The sequence below is a fragment of the Cygnus atratus genome, chromosome 16 (assembly GCF_013377495.2).
Source record: "Cygnus atratus isolate AKBS03 ecotype Queensland, Australia chromosome 16, CAtr_DNAZoo_HiC_assembly, whole genome shotgun sequence".
Taxonomy (NCBI): Eukaryota; Metazoa; Chordata; class Aves; order Anseriformes; family Anatidae; genus Cygnus; species Cygnus atratus.
The window spans coordinates 3,832,672-3,854,077 of NC_066377.1; the positions used below are offsets into that span (position 1 = coordinate 3,832,672).

The window sequence follows — 21,406 nt, forward strand, 5'->3', positions numbered from 1 at the left end:
CCCTTTTTATTTTGAGAACAGAATCTCAGAGAATTTCCTCAGAAGACTGGAAAAACATATTTTCCATGTGATTTCAAGAGCATACATCCATTAACTCCTCTGTGTCTGTCTCAGCTACAAAAAAGAAAAAACACCTTATTAGAAGTCTACATTCATTAATGATGGTTCTGAACGGGTCTGGATCAGACCATGGGCTGTACTGTGGGTAATGAGCAAAATCTCTTAAGTTTCAACCTATTTGTTCTTCTGCTCAGTATCAGAAATGCTGTTGCTTTTGATCTGGTAGGATACTTTGTAGGTTTTGTATTTCACAGCTACCCAAGGGTTTCAGTCCTTCATGCAGGTGTGACGAGCGTGGGCATCCCTTCCTATGGTCCTCGTGCTGGGTGCGTGCTGCCGTTCCAGCACATCGCCTGGTGTGTGAGTAGTCCCTGAGCAGTGCATCGCCTGCTCTGAGCCGGGCTGACACCTGGCTGCGTCTGCTGGGTGTGCTCGTCGGGGTGACGGTTTGCTGGACCCCGCAGCTCCTCAGGGCCGTAACCTGCAGATGCCTGCTGTACCTGCAGGGAGTTTGAATTCTCTCATTCCAGCTCTTGTACATGTTATTAATCTAGCTTTCTAGGTTTACTGGAGGAAGCATCTCTGGTTCCCTCAAACGTAGAGGTTCCCTGCGAGAGAGAAGCTGCATGTCTCAGGAGTTACCCAGGGTGGTCTGTAACAGCTACAAGATCACTTTTGATTTTTCTGCCTTTATTATTCTGATATGGATTTTTTTTTCTTTAGCCTTTGCTAAGGCACGACTTCTTTCAAAGGAAGGGGAGGGCATTAGAAGAAAGCCTGGTTTGTGTTTTTCTGACATGTCATATGGGCAGAGCTCTTCACATTTTATTCCACTGCATGATTTTACAACTTCTATTAATTTAAGAAAAAAAAAAGAACAAAACCCTTTGAAAATAGAAATGCCATTAGCAAATAAAATACAAATAGCAAGAGGCAAAGAAGGCACATTGTAGAGTCATGTCGCTATGCTATATAATGATGAACTTTTCTGCCCAAAAGGTTTCTTGAAAATTAGCAAGATCTGGAAAGTTCTCTGCAATGAGAGTACGTGAGATGACCATTGCACTAGTTAGGAGGACAAATCCTTTTTGGTGTAAGGAGAAATCCAACTCAATTTTGCTAATCCTTCATTTGGAGCTGTGATGAATTGTTTAATTCAAACTAAAATAGGAGCCTCTTTCAGGATTCTGTTAAGCCTCAAACTTCTAACAAAAATAGTAATTAATTTTAATTTTAATTAGTTTTTTAATGAGGGCCTTGGAAAGAATGCTAGAATGTTTGCATTTTTAATAGCGAGTATGATTTTTGTAGTACATATTATTAGACTTTCTAGGAAAAAAAAAACAGATATTTAATATGTGCAGGGATTTTATTGTCACTTCTTTCTAATAGAACATCTGCAACGATCTTTGTTAACTGATTGGCCTGAAATTGCAATTCAGCCACTTGGGGAACAAAAACCTGGATTGTAAACTTGAAACAAAAGGTATTTCTCATTCTTATGTAAATGTGATGCTGCATTTAATGGAGAAGTGAAGTACCTGGGTACAGTTCTAGCTGTCGTCTAGTACCTGCTGATTGTTTCTGGTCCGGTTCATACAGCGTTTGTACCCTTACGCTTTGGAGTATGAGATTATGGTATTTCTCTGTATGTCAATATTTAAAATATACATTTTTGGAACTGAAAAGATATATATATTTCCTTCACACGTGAAGGTGTCTCCAGCTCCCTTTTAAAAATTGCCAGCAAGGTCGGAGAGATGTGAAGTGGTCAATCAGAAATTAGTCGCCCTCATTGTATTACGGATGAATTTCTGCACGAAAGTGTCACAAACAAAGTTCATCTCGATCTAAATTCTTACACCTTTTTTGAGATTATCTCTATTCCAACAAGACACGATTTCAAGCAGGTGAAATGTGTGAAATCATCACGCTGTGATTAAAGGTTATGCAAGGCTGGTCTGCTGCTTGTAATTGTCTCTGCGCTTACACGTAGCCGGTGAAGTGCGCACAGCAATTTGTCTGTCAGCGGTAGACCCTAACTTAAAGATATATTAGAAACTGTATAAATTGAAAATAACTGCGTATCAAACAGGAGCGCAATATAAAAGAGCTATTTAAACGGGGACAGATATGAATGTAGCTGTGCGTGAATTACTTTTTCTATTAGGACTTCAGGACTTGAGCGAAGATTCAGACTTGCCGTAGTTAAGACATCTAACAGGGCAGCGCCCAGAGCCAAGGCTTCGATTATAGCTGATTGTTTTCTCTGTCGACTGCCAAAACCTGAACTTCCTTGGTATGTTTTGTAAGGTTTACGCTGACACGCTTTTCACCTGTGTCAGCGGCTGTGCTGTGTTACCGTGTAGGCATGCTCCTACTCTGCGTGGAGCTCAGGGAGAGCACCTCGCGGTCCTGGCACGGTGCTTGCCCTGCAGCGGTGGTCACCTTTGGTTTGGTGCTTATCTCGAGTTGGTATCTGTTACGCTGGGCTTCTGGAAGGAGGAAATACACAACTCCCCTTAAAGGACTTGGGTGGTGTGTTAGCCCTTCAATGTTGTAGGGAACCCCAAAATTGTGGTGTTTAAGGAAAAAAGTTTCCTACGGATGTCAATATACTTGTGTGCATTTCAGGGCTTCTTTAAGTGAAGCTCTATAATTGTGCTTGACCTTTTGATTTGCTAGAAACTAAACGGGAATCGGCCAGATTAAATATTTGACGTTGTCCTGAAAATAGCCCCTCTAATCAGACTTACGCTGTCCTCATGTCTCCAGTTATAATAATACTGGAGATTTCCACTGATGCGGTGTTCAGTTTCTTCAGCTGATTATTAAGAAAGGTGACAAAATTGGGCAACAAGAATTCATCACCTAAGATTTCATATTTGCACATTGGGAGATTGTTGCCAAGTTCTTTTTGTGCAAGGATGAGCTCGGCATGCTAGCAAGTCACTTCTTAGGCTTTAAACTACTGAATTTCTCTTTTGTGTGTGTGTGTGTGTGTTGGTAGCCCTGTTCCCGTGTTGTGAGGCTGTTGGTGAGAATGTAGTGGTGGCTCTAATGAGCAGCAGAGAGGAGCAAGCTCTCAGGTTATAAAAGTTCTTGTAAGCTGTGCTGGTGATGCGTGGCTTTGCTGTTGTAATTAAAATGCATCTCTTGACATAAGTCACAGGAAAGAAGACCTTACTTTTTGTGGTGGCATGGTTTTCCAGGCATGACAGCTAAACTTCAGTGTATTTAGTTCTGCAGTCTTAAAGATTATAAAGATTTTCCCCCTCCACCACTCCTTCAGAAAGACAACTTTAGAATATTTGCTTCTAGATACAGCTCTTGTCCGCAGCACGTAGTGCTCCCACCTTAACGCTTCTAAACAAGCTGTGAAAGAAATTTACCTTTTTGATGTAAATGAGCTTTTTGATGTAAATTTTGATGTAAATTAACATCTGTGTAATACTAATATAGTAATGTTTTCCTTTTGATCTCATATTTGTAAAAATCAGTATATGGATTTTGTAGCTGAACGCTAATTTTCAAACCATCCAAGCAAACTTTTTAAGGCTCTGTCTGTAGACATTTCAGCACTTCAACTAGAAAACCAAATGAAAGCTTGATTCTTTTGTGGTAGTCATGCTATGCGATTCTAGAGAAGAGATCTATCTCCACGTATTGTTGGGGAGCATGTATAGGTTTTTTATCCACTGATTAACAATAAAAATGTGTGGTTTTAGTAGTGCCTCTTCATTTTCGTGGTGAAGTTTCCTCCTGTAGGTTGTTGCTCAAACAGGCTAACAAGTTTTGGGTGCCCAGTTTGTTTCCTTGGGTGGCTTATTCGGAGCTCACGAATTCCTGAGGCTCTCACAGACTGACTGAGACATGAGGAATGAATGAACCCTTGAAAAAGTTCACGTTGTCCCGATCCCGATGTTGTATGTGCTTCTCGAAAGAGACTAGCATCTGAAAATCTGCCTGTTTGGGTCTGGTTCCCTGGAGCTCTCCGGTGGGGTTAAGTGCATCGATCGGAGTGACTGAGCAGGGAACGGCTGCCTCGTTTCCCTCTCCGTTTTATTTCCCTTTTGGGGTGTAACATGGCACAGTGCAGTCTGTTGCTGATGCACATGAGAAAAATTACGATTTTATAACCGCTTTCATTACTAAATTTGTTACGGGGAAATTAATTTAGAACTTAGACAATTGTGTTCCTGTTGCTGGTGAAACCTAGTTTGATTTTAATTTCTCAAAAAGTAACAGGAATCTTCCTTAATGGGAAGATCTTGTTTTAGTTGCTGTGTTAAATAAAACATCTTTTACTAGAAAAACAGGAGCAATTTTTATGTGATTACTAACTTTAACCTCTACTCTCATGAGATGTTTGGTCGGGAGGGATGTGACTCGTGTGTGCTGATGCACACCATGCAGAGCATTTTGATGAATAAGGAGTCCTCCTGCAGTTAAGCTATTCTATACAGAATATGGTAACACGTCGGGGTATTTTGCTTTTATTCCAAACTACTTTTGCTAGCTGTGTAGTACTTCAACAGTGCATTCATTCCACTTACGTATCCAACTTGGATAAACTGAAAAAATGTGTTCTTTCACATTTGAAAAGGACAGTATGTTTCTTGACTAATTTCTTTTTTAACAGGCATGGTCCTTGTGCGTAGTGAGAACGGGCAGTTGCTGATGATCCCTCAACAAGCCTTGGCGCAGATGCAAGCACAGGCACATGCCCAGTCTCAGCCTCAGAATACTATGACTCCTCGTCCTGCTACCCCTACCAGTGCTCCTCCAGTACAGATATCGACAGTGCAGGTTTGTTCACTGATTTGCAGCATTTAAAAAAAAAAAAAAAAGAAAAAGGTTTTAGCTGAAAAGAATACACCAGAAAGCAACGTGTTGTTAGTGATTTGAAGAAGTCATTGATGAAATGGGTAATACACAGACTTTCCCATGTGGAATAGGCATTAAGTTTTGTTCTGAATCTGTTACAGTTTGGCTGGCCTTCATCAAAAATATTTTTACTTGTATGCATGGCATTAAGTTTAAAACTTCTTTATATCAATAAAGCCATTCAAGACCAAATATGGTTAATAAGGGATCGGTAGATTATATTTCAATTTAGGAACTACCATGTGTTTTTTTTTCCTCTCTCCCTAGGCTCCGGGAACGTCTATTATTGCACGACAGGTGACACCAACTACTATTATCAAGCAAGTGTCTCAGGCTCAAACAACAGTGCAACCCACCACAACGCTACAGCGTCCTCCTGTTGTGCAAGTAAGTCTGTAGAAATGGAAGGTGTGCCTGAGGTACCTCACTTGTTAAGATAGGTGAAAGCCCTGAAACTGCCAGAAATACAGGAGTTATAATTGGAAGCTTAGTGCATGGAAGAAATATCGTATGGATTATCCTCTCTAAAACATTTGCAGATCCTAATTTACTTCAGATTTTGGATGAGGATGTAAAAAAATGTATATGATTTTTAATGGTTTTTTTTTCATATTACACCTATCTGCATATATATATGTAAAGGTGTCCTGCCTTTATATATGTATATATGTATACATATATATGTATACATATATGTATACATGTATATATATATATATACATATACTGTATATATGTCCTGCCTTATATATGTAAAGGTGTCCTGCCTTATTAAAAAATAAAAGTTTTTATAATTGCAGAACTGGCCAAAATAAAGTAACTTTTATGCCTTCTCCCTCAAAAAAGTGACACTATTTTCCTTTAGATTTGGAGCTTTGGCAGTAGTCCTGTGATGGATCTGAAGTCCTCCAAATCCCGCAACAAAATTTACAATTACAAACAAAAACTTGCCCTGGTAGCCTTCTCTTCCACAAGCCTTCTCCCTCTTCTGAATTTGTGCTTTGGTTTGTGTACTTGTGGAGATTCTAATAGCCCTAGGATAAATCATGATGTCTTAGTATGGCGAGGTCTCTTCTAATTGATCAGCCTGTATTAATGAAAGGCTTTCTTGTTGATTTTTTTTATTTGAGGGGGAGGAAGGGGAATACCAAGTTTAAGACGCAGTGCAGAAGTGTGAAATTCTCCCTTTGACTTCCAGGCAACAATACGATGTGATTGCTGTTGCCTAATCATATAATTGTGCTTTCTTCATCCTTGGAGTAGAGAGGATTAGAGAGTTTTCATTTAATACATGCAGGTTTTGCTGTGCACCCTGTTAACCTTTTTCTCTCTCAGATCCTTTGCCTATGCCAGTGGTCTTTCCAAGTCTAAGAGTTAATTTATCCGAGTCTCACTCATCTACACTGCTGTTGTACTGGAGGAAAAAATCATTCCATCTGCATATTTTTTTTCCTGTAATGGGCATATCGTGGTCTTCATTTATCCTTATTACAAAAGAATGTGACATGTTAAATCCTTAGCTCCTTTTCCATCTCCCAAATACCAATGAAAGTTATCTTTGGCACCACTGGAGCCTTTTTCTTTGTGTATATTTGTATTAAAGAGGAAGTTTACAAATAAATTTTTAAAGTTCTGTGAGCTAGCTTTAGCTTGATAAGAATTATTGTTTCTCTGATTGGGTTGTCATTAGTAATTAGAATGTGTTGGAAGTCTGAGTGGGACTGCATGTCTGAAAAGTTCTTGTTTACAGTGTTGTTTCTTTATAGGTGTTATTCCTACCTTGAATTACCACCTTGTCTATGAAAGTAGAAAAATGCTTTGTCCTGTCGTTCATCAAAAAGACCTAGAGAACACCAAAGCTTTTGTGCTCATTGTGCTTTTTAAAAAAGTCTCCTTTTGAAAGTGGCATTTAAGGAAACAGGCAAAAATAGTTATTGCATTGACAGAAACGTAGTGCTTTTTTTAATCATGTTGTGAAACAACAGAGTATAAGGGTATGTTTGTGGTATTATTTTGCGATTTTATTGAGTAACCAAAAATCCTGCAATTGTTAATCAACTTTTGCCATTTCAGTTTTGAATGTGTAGTGTTTTGTGCCATCTGGTGGCTCTTTCTTTCCACTGCAACAGATAGTAGATGAGCAACTTTTTTGTAGGAGCTGTGAAAGAAGATGCCCACTGCCCTGTGGCTTGGTTAATTTGATGGTTTGATAGGAAACAGTCAGGTACATTCCAAGTATAATAATCTTATGTTTGTATTTTCTGCAGCCTCAGATTGTTCTAGGTGGTACTGCACAAACAACTACATTGGGGACAGCAACAGCTGTACAAACTGGAACTCCTCAGAGAACAGTGCAAGGAACGACGGCAACCTCCACTGCTGCCACAGTAAGATACTGAGTGCATTAAAAAACCCTTTTATTACAACCACGTATGTGTATCTATACGCATATACACACACAGGCACTGATCTGAGTGGAGAGTAGTAAAGATGTACGAGTTCTGTTACCTGATGGTCTTGGGAAAACAGTAAACTTTTGGCAGTACCATATAACTTACGAAATGTGAACACTTTTTTTAATTCAGGGACCTGAATTAATAAATACTATTATTCAGTGATGAACTAGAGAAGGACTTTATTTCTCAGAATTCAGGTCAGAGTATTTATTACAAAGAATTTATTATCCCTTCTGTTTCCCTTCTACTCCCCCTGCCCACCTCCATCAGGAAACTATGGAAAATGTGAAGAAATGCAAAAACTTTCTATCCACGTTAATAAAACTGGCATCATCTGGAAAACAGTCTTCAGAGACTGCGGCTAACGTGAAAGAATTGGTACAGAACCTGCTGGTAAGGAAAGTTCATATGAAAGTTCATTCAAAGTTGTAAGAAACAATATGTGAGCAAATTTAGACTCAAAACTGAGTGTTTATGATGAGGAAGTTTCTAAAATGTGAGATAAACCAAACACTGCTTTTTCTGAATTAAAATATATGCATATATTTTCCTTTAAAGCTTGTAAATCAGATGTTGCTGCTCCTAACCATGACACCTGTTAACTTATTGTAATGGACCTATGCGAGTTAAATTTAAGTGCAAATAATATAAATGATGACTCTTTAAATTCTATGATTTTTATTGATAAAGGAACGAATAAAAATATGAATTATGAAATGTCAGGAAAGACAGTGCAGCTAGTAGAATAGCTAAGTGTAGGAAACCACAAACTTTTACAAAATAATAGTAAATAATGTTACCTGAAGCTAATGTTAAAGCTTGACATACATAATATTTATAGAATGAATAGTAATACTGCTTAGCCTGGTTGTGAGCAGCCTTTAATTTAAGGCACAGCTGTATATTCTGGATGTTATCATGAGATAACCAGAGGTGGTCACAAGACCAAAAGTCAAAATATCCTCCTAAGAGGAATATAAAACTAGTTTTGTGAGAGAGATGCCACCTTAGTATATGATGGGCACACCTTTAATTATTTGAAATGGAGGAGCTATGGTACTTTGGAAAAGAGAACACCAGAGATGGGGCTTGCCAGGCTGTTGAGCAGTTGATCGCTCTTGATAAATCTCTGTGGCTGATGTCTTAAAACTGCATTCAAAAATCATTGCTATGATAAAACTTGATAACTAAAATTAGTGGGGGATGATAAAACTGCTTATTTTCTATAGATTGCTAAGACGTAATTTTTTTGCTTGGTGTTGAATAAATGTAAAAGGTAATTTTTGCAAGTTCATTTATTTTGCTTTTCTGTTCTGAAGGATGGAAAAATTGAAGCAGAAGACTTCACCAGTAGGCTCTACAGAGAACTTAATTCTTCACCTCAACCTTACCTTGTGCCTTTCCTGAAGGTAACTTGTGTTCACAAGTCCTCATGTATAACTGTGCGTATCTGCCTGCAGCAATGAGCACAAGCACATCTTTTACCAGTACAGATGGAATTCTGAGATGATGTAGATGGAAGTTTTAAATGGTGCCTGGTTAGACTTCTGCACCCTTAAAACAATATTTCTGTCTCTTGGTTCCAAAGGTTTGTTAGTATGATTCATTGGCACAACCAATAATATTTCTACTAGTGTCAAATCATAGCTACTTTAAGAAATCTGAGAAGTGTGGGTCATCTTTCTATTACTTGCAAGCTGTTTCTTTCCATAGCACCAAGCCTATGAATTGATTTATTATCATCTCTTTAGTCTCTTAAAAAAAAAAAAAAAAAAGTAGGGATTGAATGATACAGAAAACTGTACCTTCTGGACAAACTCATGCTCTTATGCCTCTGCTATATACCATATATTCATATGGATAAATAGGAAATTTGTCATCTCTCAATAATAAACACCATTTGTCCTAAATTTTATAGTAATTCGACACATCTCAAAATAATGTTTATTCTGAAACATTTAACATCTGAAAAATCAGAGAAGGCACATCAGCACTTTATGGTAAGAGTATAACTCTGCTTGGCTAATGTATGATTAAGGGATATAGCTGTAGGTGTGTGTTGATGTTTCTGGATTCTTAAATACTTGTTCATATGTCAGTTGTTCACAAGGACAAAAATTGTTACTCTAAGTAACTAATGTAAGAATTCGGTAAAACTCTGCAGTCTTCTAAGCCATCACATCTCATAGGTTGGTACATGCAGTCAAGTGAGGCAGCATGAGCTTAGACTGTTAAATATGTACCAAGGGTTCCAGATGGGCTCAGTGACTTAGATGCCTGATGCCAAGTTCCCACAACTAAAGGTCCTGTTGCTCTGTCTAGCTTTAAACGTGAAGTGGCATGGTATTTCTGTGTGCTGCTGTCACATTTTCTCTTCTGATGATGATGTCCATGCAGACCAATGCAGCACACTGACGTTGCATAAAAAGCATTGCTTTTTATGATTAATGTTTTCTTCTGTGATCTAGCATTAAGATACTCAAGCAAATTCTTTCCCTTCCTCTTTTCAGAGGAGTTTACCTGCCTTGAGACAGTTAACACCGGACTCTGCAGCTTTCATTCAGCAAAGTCAACAGCAGCAGCCAACAACGCAAGCAACAACTGCACTTACGGCAGTGATGCTAAGCCCGTCGGTTCAGCGCACAGCAGGGAAGGCGACTGCAACTGTAACGAGTACTCTCCAACAACCTGTAATCAGTCTAACTCAGCCTACACAAGTTGGCGTTAGTAAACAAGGGCAGTCTACACCACTGGTACGTAAGTTGAAGCGCGTCAGCTGTTACTGCACAGTTGTTTTTTCAGAATGCAGTGAGTTTGCTTCACAAATTGGTTGTTTACCTCAGTCGGATCTTTAACCTTTTTAGAGAAGAGAGCTACTAAGAAGAAAAAAGGTATAATTTAAAATCCATTCACGAATAAAGTACTATATTTCCTGTTTTACCAAGAAATATTGACAGATTTTCTCAATCACTGCATCCCATGAGAGCAGTGTTACGGAGCATTTTTCACTTCCCATTTCATAAGTCTAACAACAAATTACCCCAAAAGAGGAAAGAAGTTTCTTAGGCCTGCATGTAAACCTTAATGAAAACCATATAAGACTATTATAATGTGCACCGCCTTTTTTCCTGTTCTCATAACAAAGCAGTGTCTGCACACAAGCTATTTCTAGGATATGTATTAATTTATGTTATTAAATGGCTAGGGTTTCTTGCTACTTAGTACATGAACGTTGCCTGTAGAACATTTGCCATTCATCTGAGCTTCTCTGTCCAGAAATTTTTATATAAGATGAAAAGAAGAGATTGCTTTTGTCAGTTCATAAATACTTTTTACTTAACTTGAAAGAAAATTGGGGATCTTATCAGTTTTATGGTCTTTATAGCCTAGACATTATAGCAAGGGGTTAGGGACCTAGGGAAGAAATAGAAATTGAACGCTATATATATTTCTATATCTAATATAGAAACTACAGGTAGAACTTTTACCAGGATTGTTGTGATTATAGTTTGTTTTTTAATAGCAGTAAGGCTTTTTTTGTATCACAGAAAGTGGATTAGTCTTCCTCTGAGTAATAATTTGTCTAAAGAAACTCAAATACCTTAAAATGTGCTGATTCTAGATCAATGAACAGATGTGTTAAGATGATAACAATTTACAAGTTTATTGTTAGGCTTTTTTCTTCCCACCAGATTCTTAGCCTTAGTTGTTTCAGATTGTTCACAGTTCTTTTTTCTACTTATCTGCAGGTTATCCAACAGTCTCAAAAAGCAGGGACATTGATAAGGCCTCCACAGGTAACGTTGACACAGACACCGATGGTAGCGTTGCGGCAACCACATAGTCGTATTATGCTTACTACTCCTCAACAAATTCAACTGAATCAACTTCAGACAGGTAGGAGGTCAAGATATTTAGTATATATTGTATTGATAGCACTAACTGAAGTCTGTTTTGTTACTGTCAGTTCTAAAGTGCCCTGTAGCTGTATGCTGGCTGTTGTAGTACAGATAAAATTTTCAGAGCATATTGCCATAGTGGCTGGGGTTGCACATATGTTAGGGCAGCATTTACAGTCAACTAAAATGTCTGGGAGCTGGAAGTGCATGGGGGGGTCCTGCTCTAGATGGGTGAAATGCGGGTAGAGTCTTTGTGCCAGGCCCTTGCCATTACCACCCATGACTGGCATGTAAATCTGAACTCTGAAGTTTGATGTACAAATGTTGTCTGTCTTCTTGCAGTACCTGTGGTAAAACCAACAGTATTACCTGGAAACAAGGCTATTGCCACTGTTTCAACACAAGTAGCTGCTGCTCAGAAGAATAAACTGAAAGAACCTGGGGGAGGTTCTTTTAGGTGAGGAACCATATGCTTATTTGTACTTATACTGCCTGGGCAACCTGCTGAGCTCAGTGGGATCCTTTCTGTGTATTCCAGTGGTGCTGAATCAGGCTAGGTAAACTCGCAAGAACTAGAAGTGAATTTTCTGTAGCAGGTTTGCTACTTAAAAACTTGTACAAACAGCTGTGGATATACTTGTGCCAGACTGGTTTTAGCATTTAGCTGGCACTAAGGATAGATATCAAACCTCACAAACAAATCTTGTCTGGACAAGCAAATAGAATTCATTCCTCTGCTCCTGCCAACTCTGCTCAGGTCGTTCAGATGTACAGCCTGTTTTACGGTGATGAGTGCAGTTTATTATTGTTTGGTGGTAGTGATGTCTAGCCTTTTGTTTCTCAAGATGCTAAAATGTTGCATAAGAAAAGACCTTAAGAAAAACAGTTAGGAAGTGCAAAATGGCAAGAATACTTTGGAATCAAATGATTTATTTTAATGCATAATAAAAGCAAATAAAATGTAAAAGTTAAATAAAATATTCAGATTTGTTGTGGAACTTACCTGCAGTTGAGGTTTTGTAGCAGAATGTGTAGATACAAGAACTAAATGTTATGGTTGTAATGAGTTTTTGTTTCTCAAGGGATGACGATGACATTAATGATGTTGCATCAATGGCCGGAGTCAACCTGTCAGAGGAAAGCGCTCGAATATTGGCAACAAACTCTGAGCTAGTGGGCACGTTAACAAGGTCCTGTAAAGATGAAACCTTCCTCTTCTCAGCACCTTTACAAAGAAGGATATTAGAAATAGGTAAGTTAATGTTTCTAGAGCTTTAAGAAACAAATTTCACTAGTGTTGGGGGTACTTGAAGACATTTTCCATAGAAATTGATTTGAATAGTTTTAAAGTTGCTAGAGTAGTTACCTTTTGTATATTTGGATGCTTGTGTGGGCAGTCACTCAGCTTATGAAAGTAGAAGAACAGTGTAAGCAATAACAAAGCTACAGAAATATTTTCTAAAACGATGGCAACTTAACATCAAAATTAGCGGACCCTGTTAAAATTCTGACTGCATAAAATGATAGAGCAACTAAAATAATTAAATTTGTTTTTAAAAAAATAAATCCAGAAACAACTTTATTGTATTTATGCACAAGTTTAAAAATTATAGTATAACTAAAAATGTTCTTAGGTTACTTGTTTTACTGTGGCATGCAGCATTTGTTCATAGTCGTAAATTTTGTTAAGCTAATGTAAACTTTTATATGTATACTGTTTCCTGTCTAATGCTTGTTCTCAGAAATACACATGATGGCCTTATTTTTTAAAGTGCTTAAATTTCCATGATTGAGATTGACCAGATGTTTAGCTGCATGTTATAATTTTTTTTTTTTACAACTTTCTGTCCTGATCATAGGTAAAAAACACGGAATAACAGAAATCCATCCTGATGTAGTTAGCTACGTATCACATGCTACACAACAAAGACTACAAAACCTCGTGGAAAAATTATCGGAGACTGCTCAACAAAAGAACATTTCTTATAAGGTAACTGTATTTAATTGCACAGATAAAATCGCACAGTTTCCATGGGCTCTTAGGGTTGGCTGTGATACATGTGTTTAGATGTTCTTCATTCTGTGAAGTTAGTTTGTTTATTGTCTCTGACTGATTTACCTTAGACTAAGATTATTAATATACATAGATGATTAGAATACTTCAGCTTGCCTTTGCAAAAATTTTTTCAAACCAATGTTTAGGAGCTGTCCCCACCCCTTTATTATGTCAAATGTTTAAAGTCTGAGTGATTGTACAATGAGAGAGGCAGATAAAAGATGTGGTTTAGTATTATTCACCACACCCAAGCATTATGTGCCATCTGGTAAAGGTCAGTCAGCATCAAGTCTCCCAGTGTAAGGCTGAATGGTGTGATGGATGAGTATTTTTCATTTCCTTTCTTCAAGTGTACAGCATCTTTGCAAACAAGCTTTTTGATCTCCTACTGAAAATACATACAGGTGCTCATCTCCAGAAGCCTTTTTTGTGCTCAGTGATGATCTATTTGTAGAGTCCTTGTGTTCTTTTATTTCTGTAATTCAATCTATATAGGCCCAGCAGGTACTGGGAGAAAGTGAATCATTGAACATGCAGTTAATATTCCCTTTCAAGGAAATATTCTTTGGCTATGCTGACCTTCCAAAAAGGTATACCCTAAGTCACAGAAGTACAACTCTACAACTGCTCAAGCATGAAGAGGATGCAGCAAAATTTAGCATTGAGGCTTACACCACATTATATCCTTCCTTCCCCCAATGTGAGCATATAGGAGAGAAAAATATATCATATTTTCTTCTCCTTTTTGATGGTAACCCATGTTAAACAAGGCACTTTGTATGGGACGAAGCGACTGAATGTAAAATGAGCTGTTTCACCTGCTCTCCGTGCATGTGGCCACGTTGTATTAGAATGAACAGACTGCACCTGTTGTTAATGCTGCTGGGATCAACGTGGGACTAGAGAGCACTGCTCTGAATTCTCAAGAGACTTCTATCTGACAGATGTGTGTTCTTAATAGATGCAAATGCCTAAGCATTAAAAAATAACAAAAAACAGTTCTCTCTGAAATATGTTTGGGAGGTTAAAGCCGTGATGATATTAGCATAGAAGTCAAAATCTGATGAATTCGTGGAATAGAACAAAATGCTTTTAAGAGCTCTAGCTGGTTTGACTGGTGTAAATATACACTTGCTATTTGTTTGAAAAGGACAAAGTGAACACTTAGCTTTAAATCTATATGTTCTTCTACAGTACAGTACAAGGTAACAGCTTTGTTTTTAAGATATGTAATGAGAAACATATTTGCTATGTTTTCAGGATGATGAAAGATATGAACAAGCAAGTGACGTTCGGGCACAGCTCAAGTTCTTTGAACAACTTGATCAAATAGAAAAGCAGCGTAAAGATGAACAAGAAAGGGAAATTTTAATGCGTGCAGCAAAGGCAAGTGCTTGGATTTCACACATTTTCGGTGTCATTTTTGACGTCAAAAGTGCAGAGTTTCTTTGCATTTTAAAGGACGTGATGAAGGGAAAGACTTTAATCTTCAGAGGTAGAACTTGATGAATGTGTTCTTTAGATACAGCTGTGTTCTGCTTTTCTTGGTAAAGCACGTGAGACAGCTGCTCTACCATTCTTGTTGCATTTTCTTAGATTTACTAGAACTTAAAAACTAGTCCTTGCCATCTTCATTGAGGAAAAAGGTTTATTTTGTATCTTGGTGGTATGCATAAATGAAATGGTATAGAAAAGCTACAAGTATTTTGGAGAATAGAAATAGAATTGAGAAAGATTTTGACAGGATGAAGAAATATAATAGGTAGGAAGCAGTTGATGCAAGTACTAGACTTTGTGGTTGTACTCAGTGACCCGAATATAGGATGAGTATGACTACCTATGCAGCAGCACTCTAGAGACAATTCACAAAATAAGCCAGGATTTCTGATAGGTTTGTGTTGTGTTATTGTGTTACTAATCCACTTCCCACAGAAATTTAAGAAAAGCTTTCATACACTGCAAAACTTACCATGTTTATCTGCTTTTGTAAACAAATTACTTTTTTTCTTTTTCTTCCCTCGCTCTTCCATGTTCATCGTTTATCAACATAGTCTCGATCTAGACAAGAAGATCCAGAACAGCTTAGGTTGAAACAGAAGGCCAAGGAGGTAAGTGTTCACTTCAACATAAACTTTTCTTTGCAAAATTAAAAGAAAAAAGATTAACCGTACTTGTTTTGACAAATGCAGATGCAGCAACAGGAGCTAGCACAGATGAGACAGAGGGATGCCAACTTGACTGCATTAGCTGCAATTGGTCCCAGAAAGAAAAGGAAAGTGGATTCACCAGGATCTGGATCAGGGACAGAGGTACAGTGCAATTGCAGTCCTTGGTTTTGCTGTGTCACTCTGTAAAAGTCTTTTTCTTCAGAGCTTTCTTTGCTAGTTTGTAGAAGTTTTTGAGTAGCAGGAGTGTATTTTGAAATGTGCTAACATTTGCTTGCTCCAAGGCCAGAATCAATTTTTAGCATCAGTGTAATGGCATAGGGGACAAAATTTGAGTAGTCATTATTTCCTGATTCATGAAACTTGAGGAATGTTAGAAAGCCATCGCTGTTCTCTCAAGTCTGTGCTTCTTTGGACCTGGTTTCAAAACAGATTGTCATAGCTGTATCCAAACTAACCAACTAAGAGAGCAGACTAATGCCTTTAATGAGGTGGGTGCAGTGGTAGAGTTGAATCACTGCTGAATTTTACATCTGGACCGTCGGGTTATAGGAACTTGTCTAATTTCTTCAGCCTTTGATTGGTCTGTAGTTTTAGGATCTCTACAGCAGATCAGTTTGACTGTTTCTATTTGATTAGCATGTTCATATATATCCCTTGTATGTTCTACCATTTAAACTAGCATTTTAAAAATTAAAAATGCCTCTACTGACAAAGCTATTAGTATGCTCAGTATTTGTTTAGTTTAATGTTCATTTAAATTCAGGTAGATTGATAGACTATCTGCTATATTTGTAAACAAGTTAATGAACATGAAATAGTATAAAATTACTTTCTGCATGGAAGATATTGAATGAAGAATCTCTAATGCTTGAAAAGAACAAAGTCTTCCGAAACTTGTGATTAACAGGTCCAAAAACGCTCTTCATAATTTGAGACTTTTTCGATGCAGAGTTTTGTATCTGATAGCAAGAGACAGGATACTAATAGTTTAATAATTTTGCTTATTTACTGCATGAACATCCCACATTTTTGCTGCTAAAGCAACTCATTCTATAGAAAAGTGACATTACAGAATAGTTCACCTTGCTTTATACTGAGCTATTAGAAGCCAGAATTTGTGTGCTTGATATAAAATTTACAAAACAATCTGAAAACTAATAAATTTTATTTTTATATTAAAAAATCAAGCCTCTTGAGCATCCTCATAAACAATTTTGTGTTTTGAATGTTACTGAAATGCCTGATATTATTAATAATATATCAGGCCTGCTTATTGATAGAGTTGTTTTTATATAAGTTAACTAATTATTGTATTGAAGTTTTATAAACATAATTTAAAATCAGAATTTAGAAATTAGAAATTGCAGAATGCAGCACTCGGAAAGATCAATATGTTTATAAATGATGTGGTCTCTGAGGAATATCCTGAAATATTTCACAGAGTGTTGATGTTGGCATTGCCTGCTTATGCACGCTCAACCGTGCAACATTAATAGTCTGTTAATGTCACTTAGGTTATGGAAAGTATTTTGCATCTACTGTGAACACTTGTTTGTATTTCATCTAAATCTGACTAATTTAGTTATCCTAGATTAATCACTTATTGGTTAACCAATTAACTACAGGTTCCCTGGAAATCTAATCTTTTTGTCTGTTTAATTAAGAACCAGCTGCTTTTGATCTGATAGACTCACAGCTGTGCTTTTGCTGCTGTGTCACTTAACGTTTTTAAATTGAGCTCCACTTGTCACCATTTGTATGCAGTTTGTAGTTAAGGCATGTTAGAAGAAGTGTGGAAAAAAATCTACTTAGACACAGATTTGTAAATGTAAGCTTCTGTTGTCTAGGGATGTGGAATCTTAATTACTTGTAAAATCACCTCTAATAATTGTACTGTTTCAAAATTCAACAAAACAGGTTGGTGTCAGTTTTAGAATTTTAGGTCCAACTGATTTTATTGAATGTTGTAAGAAAGCTCATAACTTATTCTGTGCCTAAAGGAGTAGCATAGTTCTCTCTTTAAAAAGACTCCTGATATTTTACTTTATAGACTATAATAACATTTTGAATAAAAATCAGGATTGAGCTAAGGCATATTTAAACAAACAAACAGCTAACCATTCCATCTATAGACCTTTTGTTATTAACCTGTATGTATTTGACAAAATTTATTTAGCATCCAATATTGTCCTACATCTTCTAACGTCCATTGAAGTAGATGGAAATTAGGCACCTAAATTGTGCAAGTGCTTTAAAGTGACCTTTTGAAACGTGTCCTTTGTTGTTAGTGGTGTGTTGATGTAAGAAGGGCGGCAGCAAACCCAGTATGCTACCACCTCAGAGATGACAATTTCCAGTGCAAGTTTAGATTGGTTTCTTAGTAACATACACTGAGCAGAAATACATTACTTTAACATGTGGAGGACTGTGTTAGTGTGCGTCTCAGCAGCTCATTCACATTGCTCTCATGGCTTTTCTCCACTCTGCAGTGTTCTTACCTAGAACACTTTTAAATGCTCTAAACTGCAGGCAGATGAATCTTTATCCACTAGTGGAGTATTTGGGCCTTCTGGTGTCACGTAGTTCTGAAGTTTCATATAAAAAATAAAAGAATATTAGATTCTTCTAGTAAATGAAATAGGAGGGGAAAAAAAGTATCCAGAAGTAAGTGATAGAAATATAATCTGTTCCCAGTCGCTCAGAATATCTTCATTATCTCTATAAACACACAAGAGCAAGGTATCAGCAACAAGCAACTACCAAAAATATTTCCGATTTTTAAAGTTGAGCTGCAAGTTGGCTTTTTGGTCTCGTTGTGCCATCTACTGGCGACTGTGCCTCACTGCTGCTGCTTCCACCCTGCAGGCGAGGCAGAGCCAGGGAGGCTGGTTGAGAACTTCTTGGGGGCTGCTCTTCTGATGCTTGCTGCTCTTCAGCTGTCGCCAGCCCCAAGCCAGGCTGCGCCCCAGTACTGCTAAGGAAATGTCTCTGCTGCATGTGCTAGAGAACCCTGGCTGTGAGAAAACCCCAGGCTTTCTGGAAGGAGACGCTTTGTTATGGGATAGTGTTCCTGCCTAATCCGATGGCTTTAAAGCACTACAGGATTTCCTTGCTGGTGTAAACAAAAGCACAGAAGACATAAAAGAGTTGTATTTATCACACGTATCCTACCAGAGCTGTGACTGCTGCAAGCGAGAATGCATGGCGAGCTTGCCCCAGCAGAGCTGCTCTGCAAACTCAGTTACCAACCAGTCTATATCTAAACAGTGTGGGCATCTCTAAAGAAATCTTACGTTTCTCCTCCTGTTTTTTGAAAGTAACAAATAACGCTCTGCTTGTTTCTTTTGCCACCCTGTGTGGCACGCTACCAGTGTGTAGCGGAGGGGTAAGTGTTGCTGAATGATAGAGAGGAATTCAGAGATGATTAGGGAATGTTTGCCGGTGTCCAGAATAGCTGCTGCTTAATATAATGCTGAGCCTGGTTACAGCTGTTGTCAACAACAGGCAGAGATCGTGGCACTCTGCTGGGAAGATCAGGGGAGACAGAGGATATTCCTTGCGACCTCGCAGTCAGGCTGATAGGAATGATTCCTAGCTCAGCAAGAACTCCAGGGCTGCTCCTGGGATCCGTCTGCCAACCTGGTGAAGAATACCGAGAGTAGTTACTCGTGGGTTTTTGCTTGTTGGGATTGTCGGTCACTAGAGCCTGCCAGCAGATAAGAACAGCACTTTGCTTGTGTGTTTTCAAAACACATCTATATTAAACATCACCAATAGCTTCTAATTATTCACCTATTGTTTATAAAATAGTAATTAAAATGAAGTCTGTAATCTGGTAGCATACACTGTTTGCTAGCCTCCTGGACATAGTCAGTCAGTTTTTACCTCACGTGTTTTCTCTGAACAGTTTTGGAGTACCTGTGGGCATTACCAAGTCCTGATTTCTCTGCTCTTCTCGTTCACAGGGATCTGGTTCAAATGCAGCAGTCCCAGGCAGCTCTGGAGTTGGAACAACCAGACAGTTTACGCGACAAAGGATAACGCGGGTGAACCTCAGGGACCTCATATTTTGTTTAGAAAATGAGCGAGAGACAAGCCATTCACTATTGCTATATAAAGCATTCCTTAAGTAAAATGGAAAAGATCAAGGTATTTTTGATGGAGAGCCGCCTGAGGACATTTTTTATATATTTGCAAATTACGCCTTTTTGTAACAAGCAAATGGGATATTGTTTAAAAAACAACCACCTCTTTACATGGAACAGTTTTATATTCCTGTTTATAAATAAACTCTTCAGTATAAGAGAAATACATTTCTGTAACAGTGAGGATACTTACAAGGCCTGTGGATACTATAAAAGGACAATTAAATTTTAACTCATCTCTTGATTGAGTGGCCTTCTTGCCAAACAAGCCATATATAAAGACTGATGGAATCGTTTAGCAAATAACTAGCTACCCTTTGTCAGCCCTGTAGCAGTTTTGACATTAATTGTGCATTTTAGTTCAGTTTTATTCAACTAAATCAATTATATGTCTACAGCAGATGACCTCATTTCATTTAGCTTTTTTTTTTTTAAACAGTCAGTTAGCAAAGCAAACTGATTTTTTAAGAATATTTATCTTTCCCCAAAATGTTCAAAATCTAGAGGGATATACAGTTAATTTTAAACATAACCTCAATTTTAATCACATTATTGCTTATTAGAGGCCCTGAAATCCCATAAAGGAGGGTTACTTCTGAATGTTTTAGCAGCATCTGTAAAAATGCATATTATTTGCTATAGTTTGTAAAGCTGTAAAGTTAAAAAAGGAAAAAAAGGAAAAAAAGAGAAACCTTTTCAGCATAAATATATTTTACTTGCACTGTGTTTTTTAGCTAAAGTGAAAGCTTAGATTAAATAAAATCAAAGTTGAGAGGAATCATCAAAAGACTGTTTCTCAGTGTGAATCAAGTGTTGAAAAATGGTTGGTGTATTTTGTCAGTAATTGTACATAATTTTTGGCACATAACATAAAAATGGCTATGTAAACTATAATTATTTTGCTAAAAGACTGTATGCAAGCTGTGGGCCTACTTTAAAGATGTCCAGAGCAAAGTCCCTTCTTTGTACCTATTTTTTTATTACAAATATACTAATTGGTTCTTTATATTTTCAGAGGTTATTGTATTAAATTGTCTATTGATAGTACTTTTATGACTGTAAATACTTTGGCTTTCTTTGTGTGAACTCTCATGGTAGAATTTAACTCTCTTGCGTGTAAACTGAATGCTGATCAGTATTTTTATCAACACCTGACAACTGTTACACCCCTTTTATTTTGTCTTTTAGGAATCCTGTCTTTCCATTTTTTTTCATGTAAATTTTGCACAGTTACTTGTTCATATGTAAATATTTTACTTTCAAAAATGAAGTTTTTAATTGCTATTGTTTTATATAGGATTGAAAGAAAATTAACTCCTTTATTAAAAACAAATTTATCTGTATTTGCTAATGTATTTTTCTCTCTAAATCTTTTCTCTTCTTGGATTTATTTTTCTTGGTACAGTAAAATATTAGTCTACCTGAGGGGATGTTGTTTCCTAAAGATGCACTTTGGTTTTTTATATTGTTTTGTTTGTCAGTGTTTTGGAGGTATGAAACTTTATGAATCTTAAAACTTCATTATTGTCTTAGGGATCTTGGACAAAGATCAATGGGTAGTGGTTTTGTTTTGTTTGCTTTTTAAGCAGGGAAACCTTTTGAAGAGATCTTGAGTGTTTTGTTTTGATCCAGTAAAGATTTAATAAAATACCCTCTCGCTGAGGGCAAGCCTACTCCCTCAAACACAGTTAACCGCAATGGGTTTCAGAAGAAGATGTGATATAAAACAAAGAAT

At 37.4% G+C, this 21,406-nt stretch overlaps 1 protein-coding gene across 2 annotated transcripts in view; it reads left to right on the top strand.

Annotated features, from left to right (window-relative positions):
- TAF4 (TATA-box binding protein associated factor 4) overlaps positions 1 to 20,943 on the top strand; it is a 37,830-nt gene extending 16,887 nt beyond the window's left edge. Inside the window, exons 3-16 of one of the 2 annotated variants that reach the window (XM_035547953.2) lie at positions 4,703 to 4,869; positions 5,215 to 5,334; positions 7,215 to 7,334; positions 7,674 to 7,796; positions 8,723 to 8,812; positions 9,914 to 10,156; positions 11,153 to 11,300; positions 11,645 to 11,759; positions 12,385 to 12,554; positions 13,162 to 13,292; positions 14,619 to 14,744; positions 15,410 to 15,466; positions 15,548 to 15,667; positions 19,492 to 20,943. In XM_035547953.2, coding sequence (XP_035403846.1) covers positions 4,703 to 4,869; positions 5,215 to 5,334; positions 7,215 to 7,334; positions 7,674 to 7,796; positions 8,723 to 8,812; positions 9,914 to 10,156; positions 11,153 to 11,300; positions 11,645 to 11,759; positions 12,385 to 12,554; positions 13,162 to 13,292; positions 14,619 to 14,744; positions 15,410 to 15,466; positions 15,548 to 15,667; positions 19,492 to 19,659 — 1,898 coding nt within the window. In that variant the 3' untranslated portion in view covers positions 19,660 to 20,943. Of the gene's footprint in view, positions 1 to 4,702; positions 4,870 to 5,214; positions 5,335 to 7,214; positions 7,335 to 7,673; positions 7,797 to 8,722; positions 8,813 to 9,913; positions 10,157 to 11,152; positions 11,301 to 11,644; positions 11,760 to 12,384; positions 12,555 to 13,161; positions 13,293 to 14,618; positions 14,745 to 15,409; positions 15,467 to 15,547; positions 15,668 to 18,391; positions 18,500 to 19,491 lie in introns of those variants that run through there. The other variant, XM_035547954.1, reaches the window with a different exon arrangement.
- Positions 20,944 to 21,406: the final 463 nt, after the last annotated feature.